The sequence below is a fragment of the Lonchura striata genome, chromosome W (genome assembly GCF_050655825.1).
Source record: "Lonchura striata isolate lonStrDom1 chromosome W, ASM5065582v1, whole genome shotgun sequence".
Classification (NCBI taxonomy): Eukaryota; Metazoa; Chordata; class Aves; order Passeriformes; family Estrildidae; genus Lonchura; species Lonchura striata.
This window is the reverse complement of record NC_140743.1, coordinates 42,954,969-42,972,759: the sequence shown is the minus strand read 5'-3', so window position 1 is coordinate 42,972,759 and position 17,791 is coordinate 42,954,969. Positions and strand designations below refer to the sequence as shown.

The 17,791-nt window shown below is 57.8% G+C and overlaps 1 protein-coding gene across 4 annotated transcripts in view; it reads right to left on the bottom strand.

Moving 5' to 3' along the window:
- Positions 1-219: 219 nt before the first annotated feature.
- The window catches only part of LOC110481843 (uncharacterized), a 75,664-nt gene continuing 58,092 nt past the window's right edge, over positions 220-17,791 (bottom strand). For 2 of the 4 annotated variants that reach the window (XM_085571418.1, XM_085571417.1), the window contains one exon: positions 8,424-16,762. In XM_085571418.1, coding sequence (XP_085427544.1) covers positions 10,976-12,148 — 1,173 coding nt within the window. In that variant the 5' untranslated portion in view covers positions 12,149-16,762 and the 3' untranslated portion in view covers positions 8,424-10,975. Of the gene's footprint in view, positions 422-8,423; positions 16,763-17,791 lie in introns of those variants that run through there. The other 2 variants (XM_085571419.1, XM_085571420.1) reach the window with 2 other exon arrangements.

Below are 17,791 nucleotides of genomic sequence, written 5' to 3'. Positions count from 1 at the left end.
GTGTCCCCCCTGCACTTACCTGGGCATGGGGACAGCCCCCGGGCTCGTGGCTCTGCTCTGGGCCTGGCACAGTGCCGGCGCTGCAGGCCTGGCAATGGCCCCGGCGTGCCCGTGCCACGCTGCAGGCCCGGGCAGCTCCGGCCTTCATCTTTCAGTGGTTTCTTTTTCTTTTTCTTTTCCTTCAGATCACCATTAGGAACTCACACGGACACCGGAAAGGGAAGGGAGGGCAGCTGGAGGCGTTTCTCACTTTATTAGATCTCAATGGCAGTGGGAAGAGGGAGAAGAGCGATGCCATTTGGTGCCATTCCCGTTTCCTCCCGGCACAAGGGAAAACCTTTTCCCTTCCCGAGCTCTGCTCCCCGCACTGAGTGACTCCGCTTGTCCATGGAGACCGGTGTCCTCTCCCAGGCTGTTTGTCCTGGGAGAAAAGACTTTTTAGAGGAATTATTATTCATTCCCTGACGCCAGGAACATCGGAGCAGGGAACGCAGGGAATGGGAACCGGGCGACGGGAAGCGGGAGAGCTGCGGAACACGGAAGGTGAATTCCCAAAGGCGTCGGGGCGTGAGGAACACTGTTCCTTGGGAAATTCCTGCATTTGCAGGAATTGTAACCAAGCGCCTTTTCCAGCAGGAATAAAAGCGTATTTTACAGACAGCAGCCGTTCCATAAACATCTGTGCGTGGGGCTGTTGATGCAGGCAGGAATTCTGTCTGCATGATATATATATAAGAAATAATCAAAAACACAGGCGCAGTTTTTGCAGCGTCCTTGCAGCAGCGGCCGTGCCTCAGTTTCCCGCGCGCTGACCCCCGCGTGCCCTCTCCCCTCGGAGCAGCCCGCTGCCGGTGCCAGGCGGGGGCTGGCGTTCCCGCCGGGAGATGCCAGCCTGCCCGCGCTGCCATCGCTAGGCAACGGGCGCGATGCCGCTTTCGGAGCTCCCAGTTGGCACCTCCCACCCTGTTCCTGCCGTGCAGGGGATGCGGAGCCCAGCCGCTATCTTTGGGTGCCGGTGGCACGGCGGTGGCACCGCCGAGGACGGGGAAATCGCTGGCACGGAGCGGGCGGGTGACACGGGGACCCCGCGCCTGCAGCAGGGGGCTGCCGAGCCCAGGCCAAAAAAAGTTGGGAGGGTTTTTTTGGTTTTTTTTTGTCACACCCCAACCGGGAGCCGCTCAAGGAAACAAACACTTTTAATGGAGCATATGCGGGCGCCGGAGAAGGAGAAGCCTCACAATGCATCTGCTGCGGGACCAGAAGGCTCCGCCGAGGTGTGAAGTGGGAGGAGAAAAATCCCGAGCGGATGATGCCAGGGAAGATTGCAGAAATATTAAGCAGAAGGAATGTAAACACGTGGAGCTGGGAGGGCTGGCACAAAGAGCCGTGGGGTTCGGGGATGGCCCCGGGCCCACCCGCTGCCTGCCGTGCCAGGGAATGGCCAGGGATAGCTGCAGGGAGCTCCCCGTGCCAGGAGCGCTTCCCGCTGCTTGTGCCCAAGGCAGCTCCGTGGGCTCGGAGCTGCCCGGGCTAGCGGAGCTGTCCCTGCCTGGCACGGGTGGCACACCACGATCCCGAGGTCCCTAGCAAGCCGCAGCACCTCGTGAATCTCCAGGGCACCCACCGTGTTTTCCCAAGGCTATGTGCAGTACTGGGTACACTGATCGCACAGCACACGGCTGCGCCTCCCAGCTCCCTTCCCGTGGCTGCCACATGGCTGCTGGCACACCCAGGTAATCCTGGATATCGTGCCTGTCGCCCCGTGTGAGCACGGCAGCCCGGCTCCCTCCGCAGAATTGCGGAGCAGTAAGGAGGGAAAGATGCTGGCCCCAGCGAACGAGCCTCATTTAGAAGCGTGATGCCATGGGGAGCGAGATGTCCCCCAATTCCTCTAACATCCATGGAGGACAGCTCCCGGAGCCGCCGCAGCACCTGCATGGCTTCGTGGGAAGCAGGGTAATGGCTATTCCCAGCTCCGCAGCCTCATCCCGACAAATATGACACATCCGCCTCCTTTGGAGGCAGCTCATTAGAAGGCGGAGGCTCTGCGCTCCCACTGCTCCAGGAAGACGCTGCGTTTTTCAAATGTGATTCCTAAAGCAATTAGTTTTCCATCCTTTAAATGCCTCCTTTATCCCGCGCGCATTATCCGGCAGCGGCGCGGCTGCTTTAATAGGAATCATTACTGGAGGGGGAATGTCGGGGCTGGGGGAACGCGTGGGGTCTGCTGTGCACAGCACGAGGGGAGGACTCCTTCCCAGGGAGCCCAGCCCTGGATCCCATGGGATCTGCCCCGGGGAGCCAGGAGCAGGGCAAGTGTTCCCTCAGGATTGCTGCAGAATTCTATTCTGCATCATTATCTCCTATCTGTAACATTAGCTAGAACCATATAGACACACCTTATCACCTTATAGCCACACACCATCATTTGCTTCGAGCTGCTGCTCACCCAGAGCAGGCAGCCAGGCTAAAATACTCCAAGTTCCAACCCTGCCCAGCCTTCCCAGGAATTAGAGGCACTCCTGTAGAAAAACGGGATTCAATTGGGAACAAGTCCAGGCACTGAGAACCCTTTGGAAAATCCTCCCAGGCACGGGAAGCAGTGCATCCTGGGGGAGCTTGCGCCATACCTGATAAATCCATTTCTAAATGTGGATGACTGACTATTTTTGGGGCTCAAAGACTCCCAAAAACCTCCTGCACTTTCCAAAATCACCTCCTGGAGTGTGATATGGCAGTGCCCTTGGGAAAGCCATCTTTAGGTGGACGTGTACAAATATTTGACTTTTCTGCTTGTTTTCCCTCACTGACACAAACACACAAACCCAGAAGTGCGAGCAGCCACGGGACAGGGTCTGCACGTGGATAACCCCGGAGTCATCCTGATTATTCCAGGGAAGGTCCCAAAGCCAGGAATGAGGTGTAAATAAAAGCCAGGTTATGAAAGCACTGCAACGTGCTGCTGAAGCGCTTCAAGGCTCTTGGAATGAAAGGTGCACTGGCAGGGTGACACTGTCCCAGCCAGCAGCGGGACATTCCCGGATCACTCCAGGTCAGGAGCGTCCAGGGGTACTTTGGAAAGGAGGGAGGAACGCCCTCCAGCAGCAGCCACAGCCCCCGGTGCCAGTGAGGGCTGGCAGAGGGGATCTGGGGAAGCGCTGCTCCAGAACCTGCGCTGGCCGCTCGCTGTCCCGGCAGCTGCTGCCCGGCTCTCCCCGCAGGTATCGGCGCGGCATTAGCGCCGCTTCGGCGGTTGCTGCGGCGAGGAGGGAGATGTGTAATTGCGTTAGGCACGCCTCGGCGCCGCCGGTTCGTCCCCTTCCCGTGCTCGTTTGGCAGCCCCGTGCCCGCACACCTGGCAGCACCTCCGGCTTTGGCACCGCGAGCTCCACTCTGCAGAGGAAAGCTGCTCTCGTCCAGCCCGCTGGGTCCCTGCGACAGGCAGGGTGTGTTGGGTGACGCTTACTGCACCTCGGGAGTCTGGGAGGGGACTGAGGATTGGGCTATTTCTAATGGAAATCCTGGGAAGGGGAAGCTTTGAAGCAGAACCTCACTGGGGGATGTCACACCTCGGTCACCCCCCCTCCCCAAAATGCACAAAGATTTAGCTCCCAAAGTCACCCCCACACTTCCCTGAGTGTCCTTAAAACAAACCAGCTTTATTTCACAGCTCCATCCTAGGAAACCCAGGATTTGACTCGCGATGAAAGAAGCAAACAAGTCCCAGTCCAAGACACTGTTAGGTTTTTCTAGGCATGACACAGGATTCTAAGCACAGCTCTGGCTGGACAATGCCACTTAACCAAGTGCACGGCCTCGCTGCCCCGAGCCCAGGGGAGAGCCCGGATTTGGGGGATGTGCCCCCCACCCAGCCTGGCACAGAGCCCCCAGCCTGGCATCAGCAGGAGCTGCAGCTCCCGGCCGAGCCCAAACGAACACGGCTTAGGAGACTTAAAGGCCCTGGATCTCCCTTTTGGAGCGGGATCAGAGGCTGTTTGTCCTCCAGATTCACAGCAGAAGGAGCGAACTTTAATCTCCTCCAGGGCCTCGTTATCCTCTTTTCTGAGAGGTGTGCAGCATCCCCAGAGGTTCCCAGCGGGGGAGCTGGGCTCTGCCCCGCAGCTGCCCATGGGCCCAGGCTGAAATCGTCCCTGCCCGTGGCCGGGTTACGTGGGGAGGCTGGAAAACCTCTCCGTGAGCCGGATCTGCTCTCATGGCAGCTGTCTGGGGGCCACACACCAATGAACTCCCCGTCACCCACGTGCCCTGGGGGGGCTGCAATGTTTTGGAGCAGTTTCAAATCACCAGGACGGTCCAGCAGCTGCTGTGACAAAAAGGTGCTTCCTTCACCCCTCAGCTAATTGTCCCAGTGATCTGGTACTTGCTATGGCTAATGGCAATGGTTAATTCCCATCGTTTTGGTGGAGAGAGAACGGAAGATCAGGACAGAGTGAGGGAGGAAGGGAAGCACACGAGGCACATTCCCATGTAAGTTCTGTTTGAAGAATCGCAGAGTACGGTTCTTCCGCCCTCTGCAAAGCCACAGAAGATTTCAAAGGGACACAGCGCAGCTCATCCCCTCATTGCAATGAAAAACTCCAATGGCAACAAAGCAGGGAACTTGCTGTGCCAGTGGCAGCCCTCGAACGGATGGCTTGGCGAGGGAGAGGAGGGAAGGAAGCACTCAGAGCTCTCATCAGATGCTCCAAAAATTATTTCAGCTGCTAAAAATGCTAAACGAGTTGGGATTTCAAAGGACATGTTCCAAACCCTTCCCCTTTGATAAATTGCCTTTTTGGTTTTTGAAGCCATCTGTCATGTATTTCGCTCCAGTCCCAGCGAGGCCGGGCACCCCTTGCAGGGGGCTGCAGGGGGGTTTGGCCACGGCGTGCCCGCAGCAGCCGTGGCTGCCCGTCGCTGGCAGCGTCCCGGGCACGGCGCGCTTACCTGGGCTCTGAAGGCACAGGGTGGCACTGATCCCGGGGCGCCGCCGTCCCGCGCCGCGCCGGGCTCCGGGGGGGAACCGCGGGGAAACCGGGTCCCGTGAGGGAAACGGGTCCAGTGAGGGAATAAACCGGGTCCCGTGAGGGAAAAATGGGTCCTGTGAGGGAAAACGGGTCCCGTGAGGGAATAAACCGGGTCCCGTGAGGGAAACGGGTCCCGTGAGGGGAAACGGGTCCAGTGAGGGAATAAACCGGGTCCCGTGAGGGAATAAACCGGGACCCGTGAGGGAATAACCGGGTCCCGTGAGGGAAAAATGGGACCCGTGAGGGAAAAATGGGTCCTGTGAGGGAAAACGGGTCCCGTGAGGGAAAACGGGTCCCGTGAGGGGAAAATGGATCCCGTGAGGGGAAACCAGGTCCCGTGAGGGGAAACCGGGTCCCATGAGGGGAAAATGGGTCCTGTGAGGGAAAAATGGGTCCCGTGAGGGAAAAATGGGTCCCGTGAGGGGAAAATGGGTCCCGTGAGGGGAAAACGGGTCCCGTGAGGGAATAACCGGGTCCCGTGAGGGAATAACCGGGTCCCGTGAGGGAATAACCGGGTCCCGTGAGGGAAAAATGGGTCCCGTGAGGGGAAACCGGGTCCCGTGAGGGAAAAACCGGGTCCCGTGAGGGAATAACCGGGTCCCGTGAGGGAATAACCGGGTCCCGTGAGGGAATAACCGGGTCCCGTGAGGGCCCGGCCGTTTCCCGCCTCTCCGTGAGGGGAGCGCGAGACGTGACAGCGCCACCTTGTGGCCGGCGCGTGCGCCAGCGCCGCCTGCGGGCGGGAAAAGGACAAGGACAGGGAAAGATGGAAGGGACAGGGACACATGGCAGCGACACTGCCTTGTCCTGGGCTGTGCCACCTTCCCATGGCAGTGCCACCTCCCCATGGCAGCGACACTGCCTTGTCCTGGGCTGTGCCGCCTCTCCATGGCAGTGCCACCTCCCCATGGCAGTGCCACCTTCCCATGGCAGCGACACCTCCCCATGGCAGCGACACCGCCGCTGTCCTGGGCTGTGCCACCTCTCCATGGCAGCGACACCTCCCCATGGCAGCGACACTGCCTTGTCCTGGGCTGTGCCACCTCCCCATGGCAGTGCCACCTCCCCATGGCAGTGCCACCTTCCCATGGCAGTGACACCGCCTTGTCCTGGGCTGTGCCACCTCCCCATGGCAGTGCCGCCTCCCCATGGCAGTGCCACCTTCCCATGGCAGTGACACCGCCGCTGTCCTGGGCTGTGCCATCTCCCCATGGCAGCGACACCGCCGCTGTCCTGGGCTGTGCCACCTCCCCATGGCAGCGACACCTCCCCATGGCAGTGACACCTCCCCATGGCAGCGACACCTCCCCATGGCAGCGACACCTCCCCATGGCAGTGCCACCTCCCCATGGCAGCGACACCTCCCCATGGCAGCGACACTGCCTTGCCCTGGGCTGTGCCACCTCCCCATGGCAGTGCCACCTCCCCATGGCAGTGCCACCTTCCCATGGCAGTGCCACCTCCCCATGGCAGTGCCACCTCCCCATGGCAGCGACACCGCCGCTGTCCTGGGCTGTGCCATCTCCCCATGGCAGCGACACCGCCGCTGTCCTGGGCTGTGCCATCTCCCCATGGCAGCGACACCGCCGCTGTCCTGGTCTGTGCCATCCCCAGCCAGCCCAGCCTCAGGCACTGCCAGAGGCCCAGGAGCAGCCCCAGCTGCTCTGTGCCCCCTGTGCCAAGGTCTCACACCCTGCCAGGGAAAATTCCCTCCCCAGGTGGCACCTCAAGTCCCCAGCTGAAGGCCACCAGCCCAGCTGTCCCTCAGGGCTGGCTGTGGCAGGTTGTGTTCAATTCCCAGAACAACGTGCTGGGAAGCTTTGAGATGTGCGAGAAACGCTTTCCATGCGCTGATGGAAAAAATATTTGCTCGAGGAATGAGGAGCAGCCTTTTCCCCACTGCTGTGTATGGAAAACAGGATGTTATTGCCTGACGGTTTTTCTTCTGGGGTTAAGATTTCAAATATCACTCACAAATGGTGCTGCTCCTTGCCAGGCCTGCCCTGGTGGCTGCAGGGCTGATGGGGTGACCCTGGGATCGTGATGCTCCTGCCCCCTTGGAATGTTCCCAGCAATGTCTGGGGTGATGCTCCTGCCCCCTTGGAATGTTCCCAGCAATGTCTGGGGTGATGCTCCTGCCCCCTTGGAATGTTCCCAGCAATGTCTGGGGTGATGCTCCTGCCCCCTTGGAATGTTCCCAGCAATGTTTGGGGTGATGCTCCTGCCCCCTTGGAATGTTCCCAGCAATGTCTGGGGTGATGCTCCTGCCCCTTTGGAATGTTCCCAGCAATGTTTGGGGTGATGCTCCTGCCCCTTTGGAATGTTCCCAGCAATGTCTGGGGTGATGCTCCTGCCCCTTTGGAATGTTCCCAGCAATGTCTGGGGTGATGCTCCTGCCCCTTTGGAATGTTCCCAGCAATGTCTGGGGTGATGCTCCTGCCCCTTTGGAATGTTCCCAGCAATGTCTGGGGTGATGCTCCTGCCCCTTTGGAATGTTCCCAGCAATGTTTGGGGTGATGCTCCTGCCCCTTTGGAATGTTCCCAGCAATGTCTGGGGTGATGCTCCTGCCCCCTTGGAATGTTCCCAGCAATGTCTGGGGTGATGCTCCTGCCCCTTTGGAATGTTCCCAGCAATGTTTGGGGTGATGCTCCTGCCCCTTTGGAATGTTCCCAGCAATGTCTGGGGTGATGCTCCTGCCCCTTTGGAATGTTCCCAGCAATGCTTGGGGTGATGCTCCTGCCCCTTTGGAATGTTCCCAGCAATGTCTGGGGTGATGCTCCTGCCCCTTTGGAATGTTCCCAGCAATGCTTGGGGACATGTTAATGCCCCCTTGGAATGTTCCCAGCAATGCTTGGGGACGTGTTAATGCCCCCTTGGAATGTTCCCAGCAATGCTTGGGGACATGTTAATGCCCCCTTGGAATGTTCCCAGCAATGTTTGGGGTGATGCTCCTGCCCCCTTGGAATGTTCCCAGCAATGCTTGGGGACATGTTAATGCCCCCTTGGAATGTTCCCAGCAATGCTTGGGGACGTGTTAATGCCCCCTTGGAATGTTCCCAGCAATGCTTGGGGACGTGTTAATGCCCCCTTGGAATGTTCCCAGCAATGCTTGGGGACGTGTTAATGCCCCCTTGGAATGTTCCCAGCAATGTTTGGGGACGTGTTAATGCCCCCTTGGAGTGGCCCCATGGGAATCCAGCGGAGAGGCCGAGTCTGGCTCCCGCGCTGGCAGTGCCCGTCCCACGCCCCCGGAATGCCAGGCAAGCGCAGGGCTGGCACGGCAGCGTCCGCGGGCGGGCAGACCCTCGGCAGAACCGGGAACAAACGGCAGCAGCTGGGGCAGCGCCGGGGCTGGAACGGCCCGGTGCCCGCGCCCCGGTGCCCGGCTGCGGGGAAGGTGCCCAGGCGTGTGCCCAGCCGCCCAGGGCCGGAGGGACGGATGGAACGGGAGACGTCTCCCGGCACCATTGCTGCAGCTCGAGTGAAAATGCAAGTTTCTTACAGCACCCTCTTCCTTCACACGCTGCAGGGATGCTGACAGGCCCACAAAGCCCCCCAGCTTCAGTTCCCAGTCCAGCTCAGCCCCTTTGCATGTCCTCCTTCCTCCCCTCCCCTTCCCAAATCCTCTGGCATTTTGCTGCTTGGCCCCTTCCATTCCAATTCCAATTCCAATTCCAATTCCAATTCCAATTCCCATTCCTATCCCATTGCCACTGCCACTGCCACTGCCACTGCCATTGCCATTCCCATCCCATTCCCATCCCATCCCATTCCCATTCCCATTCCGCAGAGCCCAGACTCCGAAACCGTGTCCTTTTTTCTTTATTTTACTATCAAACAGACAACTTAAAAGTGAGGAGCTCTGGGGCTAAAAATAGCTCAGCTGCTCAAGTGCTGATTTGGTCTTGGGGAAAAAACCCTGGATTTCAATCAGCTCTTTGAACAGCCATCGGAAATGACAGTTTTTAAAAGAAAGGTTCTTATTCAGGGGAGAAAACGTGTTCCTTGAACACTCCACCCCTCAGTTTACCTGAAATATCGACTCCCCCAATCCCTGGAGCCAGAGGGGTGGGAATGGCAGGGAGGGAACCCTCGGCTCCCGAAATGGATGGCGTTCCCTAGGAATGAGTTGTTTTCCTTCCAGAACTTGCATCCCGACTCATTTCAAATGCATTAAACTCCCAATTAAAGGAATGCATCTGTGCTCGCAAATGCAAATAAGAACCCACCCGTTCTTCCAGCCCGTATCCAAGGGAAAATTCCCGTTTTTTCCCTGTCTGGCCCCTCAGCTGAGGGACGAGCCTGGGCAGGGCTGGCTGCAGGGACATTATCCATAAAGCCGTTAATCCAATCCAGCCCTTCCTACAACGGTTTCACAGCACGCCGGGATTTTTTTTTTTTTTAAGGATATTTTCTATTTTCATCCCGTGATCCCATGTAATACATAGTCTTGGCATTTCTTATCACTTCCAACCATGCCTTTCGCAATTTTTTTTTGTAACGTTTGTTCCAAATTTCAGCGCCGTGCATCCTTTTTTGCCTCAGACCAAAAGCCTATCGCGCGTTCTCATCATTTTAATTAAACGAGGGCCAAGCCAGGGCAAATGTTTGGATTTTGACTCCAAAGGTGCATGCAAATCACCAATTCCATTTGATGGAGGACGGAAAAGGCTCCCGCCACGGCGCAAAACTCGGATCTTTCCACTCGAGGCGAGCGCCGTTGGAATTCATCAACTCCCAACAAGCAAAGACTGGAAAATTTCCATGAAATGGCTCCGGAAACAAAATTTCCCAGCACGGGAATGATCTCCAAATCCTTCCCCGCCTGCCTTCTCCCGGATCCAGCGTTTGTGCAGGCCGAGTGGGTTGTGGTTATTTATTGGGAGCGTATTTTCCCTGGAAATAAATCGGCGGGGCTGTAATTTGGACGTAATGTTCCCCAAAAGCCATTGAGGCAAAATCTCTTTTTAACTGTGCCTAATTACGGATCCGCGGCTGCTCCGCACCAAAACCGGGAGCAGCCAACGGAATGTTGATGATTTCCCTCGCAAAGGGGAAAAATCATAAATTCTTTCTAATGGGATCTTTAATAATAAAAAAGAACATTATCATTACTATCCAAAGACGGATGGCTTCCATGGGGCTTCCTCACCAGCATTTTGTCTGATTCCATCTCCGTGGCGCTCGCAGCATTAATTATTGGAGACTAATTAGGCAAAATTGCAATGGAAGCCCTAATGAAAACGGGTCTCCCAAACCCCAAACTCCTCTGGCTTCTCCCGTTCTCTCCCGCTGTGCCCGGCGCTGGGCACTGCCATGCCATGGCTGAGCCCGTTCTCTCCCGCTGTGCCCGGCGCTGGGCACAGCCGTGCCATGGCTGAGCCCGTTCTCTCCCGCTGTGCCCGAGCCGTGCCATGGCTGAGCCCGTTCTCTCCCGCTGTGCCCGGCGCTGGGCACTGCCATGCCATGGCTGAGCCCGTTCTCTCCCGCTGTGCCCGAGCCGTGCCATGGCTGAGCCCGGCTCCTCCCGCTGTGCCCGAGCCGTGCCATGGCTGAGCCCGGCTCCTCCCGCTGTGCCCGGTGCTGGGCACTGCCATGCCATGGCTGAGCCCGTTCTCTCCCGCTGTGCCCAAGCCGTGCCATGGCTGAGCCCGGCTCCTCCCAGGGCTGAGGCTGCTCTGCAGCTGAGCCCTTCCCGTGTGCGTGCGTGCGTGCATGCGTGTGCCACACGTGTGTCCCACATGTGGGATGTTCCCGCCGGGCCCCTGGTTTGCCGGGGCCGTGCTTGCAGCAGGATCCTCGCGTGCTCAGCCCAGACACAAGGCAGACCTCTTCCCTCGGAAACGGGCGCCGGGATATTCCCAAAGAAAAGGAATCGGCGCTCGAAGCCGTGTCCTTTCCCAGCAAGGCACAGCTGAAGTTTGCTTTGCCTTTCTTTGCCTTTTCCTCACCGTTCACCATGGAGAGGGTGCAGCTGTCTGCAGCCCGGGCCATGCCAGGGCAATGGTGACCTTAATAACTGTCCCTTAATCACGAGATGATTTGGTAACGATCGAAGGCAGGATCCTATCTGCCCGCTGTGCCCCCCAGGATCTGCCTGCTGTGCCCCCCAGTATCCTCCTGCTGTGCCCCCCAGGATCTGCTGCTGTGCCCCCCAGTATCCTCCTGCTGTGCCCCCCAGGATCCTCCTGCTGTGCCCCCCAGGATCTGCTGCTGTGCCCCCCAGGATCCGCTGCTGTGCCCCCCAGGATCTGCTGCTGTGCCCCCAGGATCTGCTGCTGGGCCCCCCAGGATCTGCTGCTGTGCCCCCCAGGATCCGCTGCTGTGCCCCCCAGGATCTGCTGCTGTGCCCCCCAGGATCTGCTGCTGTGCCCCCAGGATCTGCTGCTGTGCCCCCCAGGATCTGCTGCTGTGCCCCCAGGATCCACTGCTGTGCCCCCCAGGATCCGCTGCTGTGCCCCCCAGGATCCTCCTGCTGTGCCCCCCAGGATCCGCTGCTGTGCCCCCCAGGATCTGCTGCTGTGCCCCCCAGGATCTCCCTGCTGTGCCCCCCAGTATCCTCCTGCTGTGCCCCCCAGGATCTGCTGCTGTGCCCCCCAGGATCTCCCTGCTGTGCCCCCCAGGATCTCCCTGCTGTGCCCCCCAGTATCCTCCTGCTGTGCCCCCCAGTATCCTCCTGCTGTGCCCCCCAGGATCCCCCTGCTGTGCCCCCCAGGATCCACTGCTGTGCCCCCCAGGATCTCCACTGCTGTGCCCCCCAGGATCCACTGCTGTGCCCCCCAGGATCTCCACTGCTGTGCCCCCCAGGATCTCCCTGCTGTGCCCCCCAGGATCTGCTGCTGTGCCCCCCAGGATCCGCTGCTGTGCCCCCCAGGATCCGCTGCTGTGCCCCCCAGGATCTCCCTGCTGTGCCCCCCAGGATCCTCCTGCTGTGCCCCCCAGGATCTGCTGCTGTGCCCCCCAGGATCTCCCTGCTGTGCCCCCCAGGATCCACTGCTGTGCCCCCCAGGATCCCCAAATATCCAGGAGAACTGGGATAAACCGAGGATTGGCCGGGGGCTTTTCCCCCCCGCAGCCCCTCGGAGAGCTTCAACACCATCTCGGCTGCTTTTCCCCTCATTACCTAAGAAGATTAACGGCTTGGCTTTGCAAAGTCCACTCTCTCCTCCGCGGGTATTTAGAGGGTGTAATTCCCGATTAAGTTTACCCGCAGCTTCTCGGTGGATCCTAATGGGATTTGCATTGCCGGGAGTAATCTGCCCCCCAAGCTGCTCCCATTGCACTTGTTAAGCGTCTCTGAAATAATAAGGAATAAAAGCCAAGCGCTGGGAGGGGGAGATAAAATCACTGCCCGTGGAGGGGTGACCCTGAGTGGCAAGCTGGGGTGCGTTGGCATCTCGGCACCCAGGAGCAGATCCTGGGCACACCTCGGTCTTACCAGCCCCCCCTTGCTTTTCAATGTTCTATCACCAGGGCTCAAAACTTCCCGAAATGCAGAGAAGATGAAAATCCAGTCAAGGAGGGGCTGGCAATTCCCGTTCTTAGATCTACTCTTTGTGCCTGGAGTTTTGGAGCACCTGCAAGTCCTGATCCCTTTCAACTCTTCCTGCACCCAAGCGCATTCCCAAGGTGTGAAACTGCACCTTAACGTTGTCTGGGAGGACAAAGGAGACCTGAAAAATCAGGAATTTTCTACGCAAGAGATGAGCAGAGTCAAACCTGTTGAGTTTGACGCCTCTGATCAGGAGCAGATTTTGGGGTGAGAAGGGAGCAAAGCTGCGGTGGCACCGTTGGGACGGAACCTCGAGGTGCCCTGTGGGTGCCTGCCGTGTGTGGGTGTTACACACGCCCTACTCCCAGGTGTAGCCTGCTACTCGGAGATTCTTTCCCGGTGTCGATAGCGGTGCTTTCCCCTGCTTGGGGCTGCCAAAGCCCAGAGCAATCCTCAGGGAATTATTGCCAGCAGGAGGATTTCTGGGCACCCATCAGCAAAGTCTAATCCCCCTGCTCTAACCTGGCTGGCATCGCTGGCAAGGGCAGTGTGGAGTCAGCAGCAGCTGGGAATGCAGGATGGGAGAAGACATCCAGAAAGAGCGAGGCAAGAGCTGCAGAGCAGGGAAACAAAGCCGTGCCCGCCCTGCGCCGGGGTGGCAGTGCCAGTGCTCCCGCCGGCTGCTGCTGGAGGGTGCCGGGCACCCATGGGTGCGGCGCTGGGAGCGGCGCTGTTGCAGAACGCAGCCAGATTGGCCAGCAGATGGTACATCCCACTCTCGGAGAAATATTTGAAAGGGCAACAAAATACAGCAGAAGCCATTTGACAGCCCACATGGCTCGGTAGGAATTAGCCAAAGCGGCTCCGCTGGCAGCGCAGCCAGCGCCGGGCAGAGCCGGGGCTGCGGCGTGGGGAGCCACCCAAACATTCCCAACGTTTCCTGCTGCTCCTTCCTCTCCCCATGCGGCGAGCTGGGAGAGCCTCCCCGAATCCCAGAGGTCACATCTGGTTCACACAGGAGTGCCAGGCACTGCCAAATCCCTGGATTTGCCTCCGGGTCTCTGCGGGAAGAGGGAAGGAAAAGCGAGGAGAGGAGAGGAGAAGAGAGGAGAGGGAACACAGGGACTGGCTCCCACTGCCAGGGGGGATCTGGGGATGGAATTGCTGGCACAGGGTGCCCAGAGCCAGCTGAAAACATTCCATGAGTGTCCTCAGTGTGCCTGGCAGGGGTTTGGCAGCGCTGGCACAGCCTCTGTGGCACCTCGGGTGGCAGAGCAGGAGCGAGATCCCTGTTTGCCTTTTCCCTCTCCGCTGCCCACGAGTGCAACCCGGCAACTGCTGACTGGAACGTTTCTATTGTGGAGTTTATGCTAAATATGCATATCTTAATTGCATTAGTCAAAATAATTAGCTAATATATTTTTGCATAACGACGAGGTAAGCAAATATCACCAGAGCTCAGTGCTTCGTGCCTGAGTAAATTTGGGAAATTAATAGACTCCCAATTTCCTAATTATCTGTCTTTTATTCCAAACTCAAACAATGAAATGCTCCTGCGTTTTGTCATTTAGTTTGCACCTTGGAAAATTTTAAAGCACCTGGTTTTCCTATTTTTTTCCCCCTTCACTTTAGCAAGGAAATGGGAATGATCCTTCCTCCCTTTCCCTGTTTAAGGCATGCTGTTCCCATGCTGTTCCCATGCTGTTCCCATGCTGAGCCCATGCCCCAAGTTTGCCCCTCGTGTTTTTGGGGTGCTCAGCTGATGTGCCAGGGCCTGTCCCCGCTGGGGTCACTTTTTGGTGGGAAGCTGAACACGTCCACAGCTCCTCTCCCAGGATTTCTGTGCGTGGCTGTGGCAGGGGAAGTGCTGCTCTCTGCTGAAGCATCCCGGTGGATGCAGACAGGGAGGAAAACAGCTCCCCACACACACACACACGAATTCTCAGGCCCAGCTGGGATCTCTCAGCTAAAAACAACAGTGATGAACCCAAAAAAAGCCCCCCCAGAGCCACCCCTCCGAGCTCGGGAAAGACAGTAATTCCCACTGCAATCTGTTCTTTCCCTGCTGCCTGGTTTATTATTAACCACCACTACTCCCGATCTCTGGAGCAATCCCTGCAGGAATGTCTGGGCTTGAAAAGTTGTGTGTGAGGTGTTTGAGGGGGGGAAGAGGGCCAGGCTGCCTCCCTGACCTGTGGCTGTGGGACAGGGGACGTGGCACAGACACCCAGACAGGGCGGTGGGACATGGCACAGCCAGACAGGGCTGTGGGACATGGCACAGACAGACAGGGCGGTGGGACATGGCACAGCCAGACAGGGCTGTGGGACATGGCACAGACAGACAGGGCGGTGGGACACGGCACACCCAGACATGGCACACCCAGACGTGGCACAGCCAGACAGGACTGTGGGACAGTGACATGGCACAGCCAGACAGGGCTGTGGGACACGGCACACCCAGACATGGCACACCCAGACGTGGCACACCCAGACATGGCACACCCAGACGTGGCACACCCAGACAGGACTGCGGGACGGTGGCACGGCCCGGCCCGGAGCCGGCAGATCCCGGGGGCATCCCGGCGATGGCAGCGGCCGCCGGGCACGGCGAGGAGGGCTCATTTCACGCATAGGCGACTCTGCCAGCCACGTCTCGTGCTCTACTTAGCATTTCGCCTCCCCTGCCGCCGCGCCATGTGCGGGCACAGATGGCACCATTCATCTTTCATTGCCGCTGCCACCGGCAGCCAGGCCGGGGCACGGGGCACGGGGCACCGGCCGTGCTCCGGACAAACTCCTCTGGGAAAGCTTGGCCTGACCCAGCTTCCAGAGCCAGGAGATGCCCCCCGAGCTCCTTGTCCCAAACTTTGCCAATTAGGCAGTAATTCCCTTACAAATGGGCCTCTGCTTGATAACTTCGTGAAGGCATTTAACCAGCTTAATTCAAGCAGCAGCCCTGCCTTGTCCACCAAATAAAGCAAAGAGTTTTCAAATATTACACTCAATTATACTTATAAATCTTGCCCAGGTAATGAACATATTCTTTGGCTTGCAGAAGAGCCGGACACTTATCTTACTCCTAAAGATAAACCACCACATCCATATAATGCATTGCTAAGCCTCCCTCTTCCCAGCCGCAGCGCCCGGAATCCCATTTTCTATTAAATAATAATCATTGTAATTAATAGACTGGTTATTTTATCTCCCTAATCTGGTTACAGCCATTTATCAAAGGTATGTAAATGAGGGCGGCAGAAAGCCGTTCATTATGATTTTCCAAAGGGCCCGTGTCTCTCGCTGGAGCATGGAAAATGTAATTCTCTTGAACTTAATAAGATACTTGACTTCGTGTCATTCCCGGGAAGCAAATCCAGTCAAGACTTGCCTTTTTTTTTTTTTTTTTTTTTTTCTCTGTCACACTCAATTTGCTTGAGTCACAATTCTCCATCAGTTCAGGCTGTTTCCCACGTGTGTTTCCCCTCCCGGGATCGGGCATTGCCCGCTGCGGTGCCCGGCTGGCACGGCCGTCCCCGGCAGCGTTCCGGGCGAGGTGTGCCCAAACCCAGAGCCCCGTGACCACCGTGTGTGTGTGTGTGAGTGTGAGATTTACACACTGCCTAACTCCAAAGCTTCTGGAAAGGAGCAGGAAACCATTCCAAAGTGTCACACTCCCGCTGACGGGGAGCTGATTAATGACAACCCCGGAGAGAAGTGGCACTTGAACCAACTTTCCCCGCTGACGTACGATGACATAATGTCCCCTCCAATTAATGACAGGGACATAAAACACCTGCAGTGAGAGCAGCAGATGCTGCCTGCCTTGCTTGGAGGCGTGTGCAGGATTGGGGCCCATGGGTGCTCCCTGCTCGCTCCTCACCTGGCAGCGCATCCAGCCCCCGTCCCAGGCTCCAAAGGCTTCTCTCCAGAGGAGACAATCCTTCCCTGAGCAGCTCTGAGGGCTTTGCCTCGCTGCCACTGCCCCACGTTTGTCCCCATTAGTGAATCCCTGCAACACCAAATGACCTGGAGCTACCTGCCACTGCATTTGCCCCTTTTGGGCTCTGCCACAAAATTCAACATGCCGAGGGTAAAAATTTCTTTTTCCTTCACTCCTGCACCGGATGCAACAGGCAAAAATCACAATTTGTTTTGGGGTTTCCCCCGTTCTGCTGCACTCACCCTTTGCAGATCCTGCTCCAGCACCTCGTGGAGGCCGGAAAGCTCAGGCACATCCCAGCTCCTAGAAAAGGAACAGAAATCATGTCCAATGATCACAGCTTTCCTAAAGATCCTAAAATATTGCTTCCATAAGTCAGGCTGAGGCAGAGAATTACATTCGTTTCAGCCTCCTGAGATTAGAGAAGAAGTTCAAGTTTCTGGTCGAGATAAATACGATTTCCTTAAAGCAGTTTAACAGCTGCACCAAAAAAAAAAAAAACCAAAACCCGGGCGGAAAGAGAAGGGAGAAGTTGAAGACATCCATTTTCTGCAATCAGTGGCAGGTGCAAGTCAAGGGCATGGCCTTTAGCAGGACCCCGGGCTTGGGCCGGAGCTCTGCCAATTAATCACGCAGCAAAATGCACTTGACAGCTTGGAGAAGGGCTCCCGTTCCTTCTCTCATGATTGCGTTGCTAATTGGGCCCTGGGAATTGCAGGGAGCAGCAGAGACTAGGGAGAAGCTGTCAAGGGCTGGGTTGCAGGACCTTCAACCTTCTGAGCTGCTTCAGATGCTCCGAGCTCGCTGGGGAAGGATTCTCCCGGAGCTGGAACCTCTCCCCCTGTGTTAACCTGTGTGGGTTTCTCAGGAAGGGACACAATTCCCTCCTTTGTCCATCCCCCTGTTTTATTTCAGAGCTCCTGGGGAGCAGGAGGTGCTCAGGTGCTCCTTGAGGAATCCCTGCCACGGACTCCAAGGAACCAGAGCTGCCTCTGGAGCAGTGGAGATGCCAAGGAACCAGAGCTGCCTCTGGAGCAGCGGGGATGCCAAGGAACCAGAGCTGCCTCCGGAGCAGCAGGGATGCCAGGCTGCATCCTCAGAGCTCCTGGGAGAAGGGCAGCAGCTTTGGTGTGGCGAGTGGGCACCGCTACACCCAGAGGGGCAGCTGAGGGTGGAACTGGGCAGGGATATCTGTGTGCCCGCAGTCGCCCAGCCCGAACCGTGCCGGGCAAGCCCCCGGGAGGTTGGCAGCAGCTGAAGCCCACCTGCCCTCGCTCCTCCCCGAGCTGCAGAGGCTCTCAGGGGGCACGGCTGGCACATGGCACTGCTGCT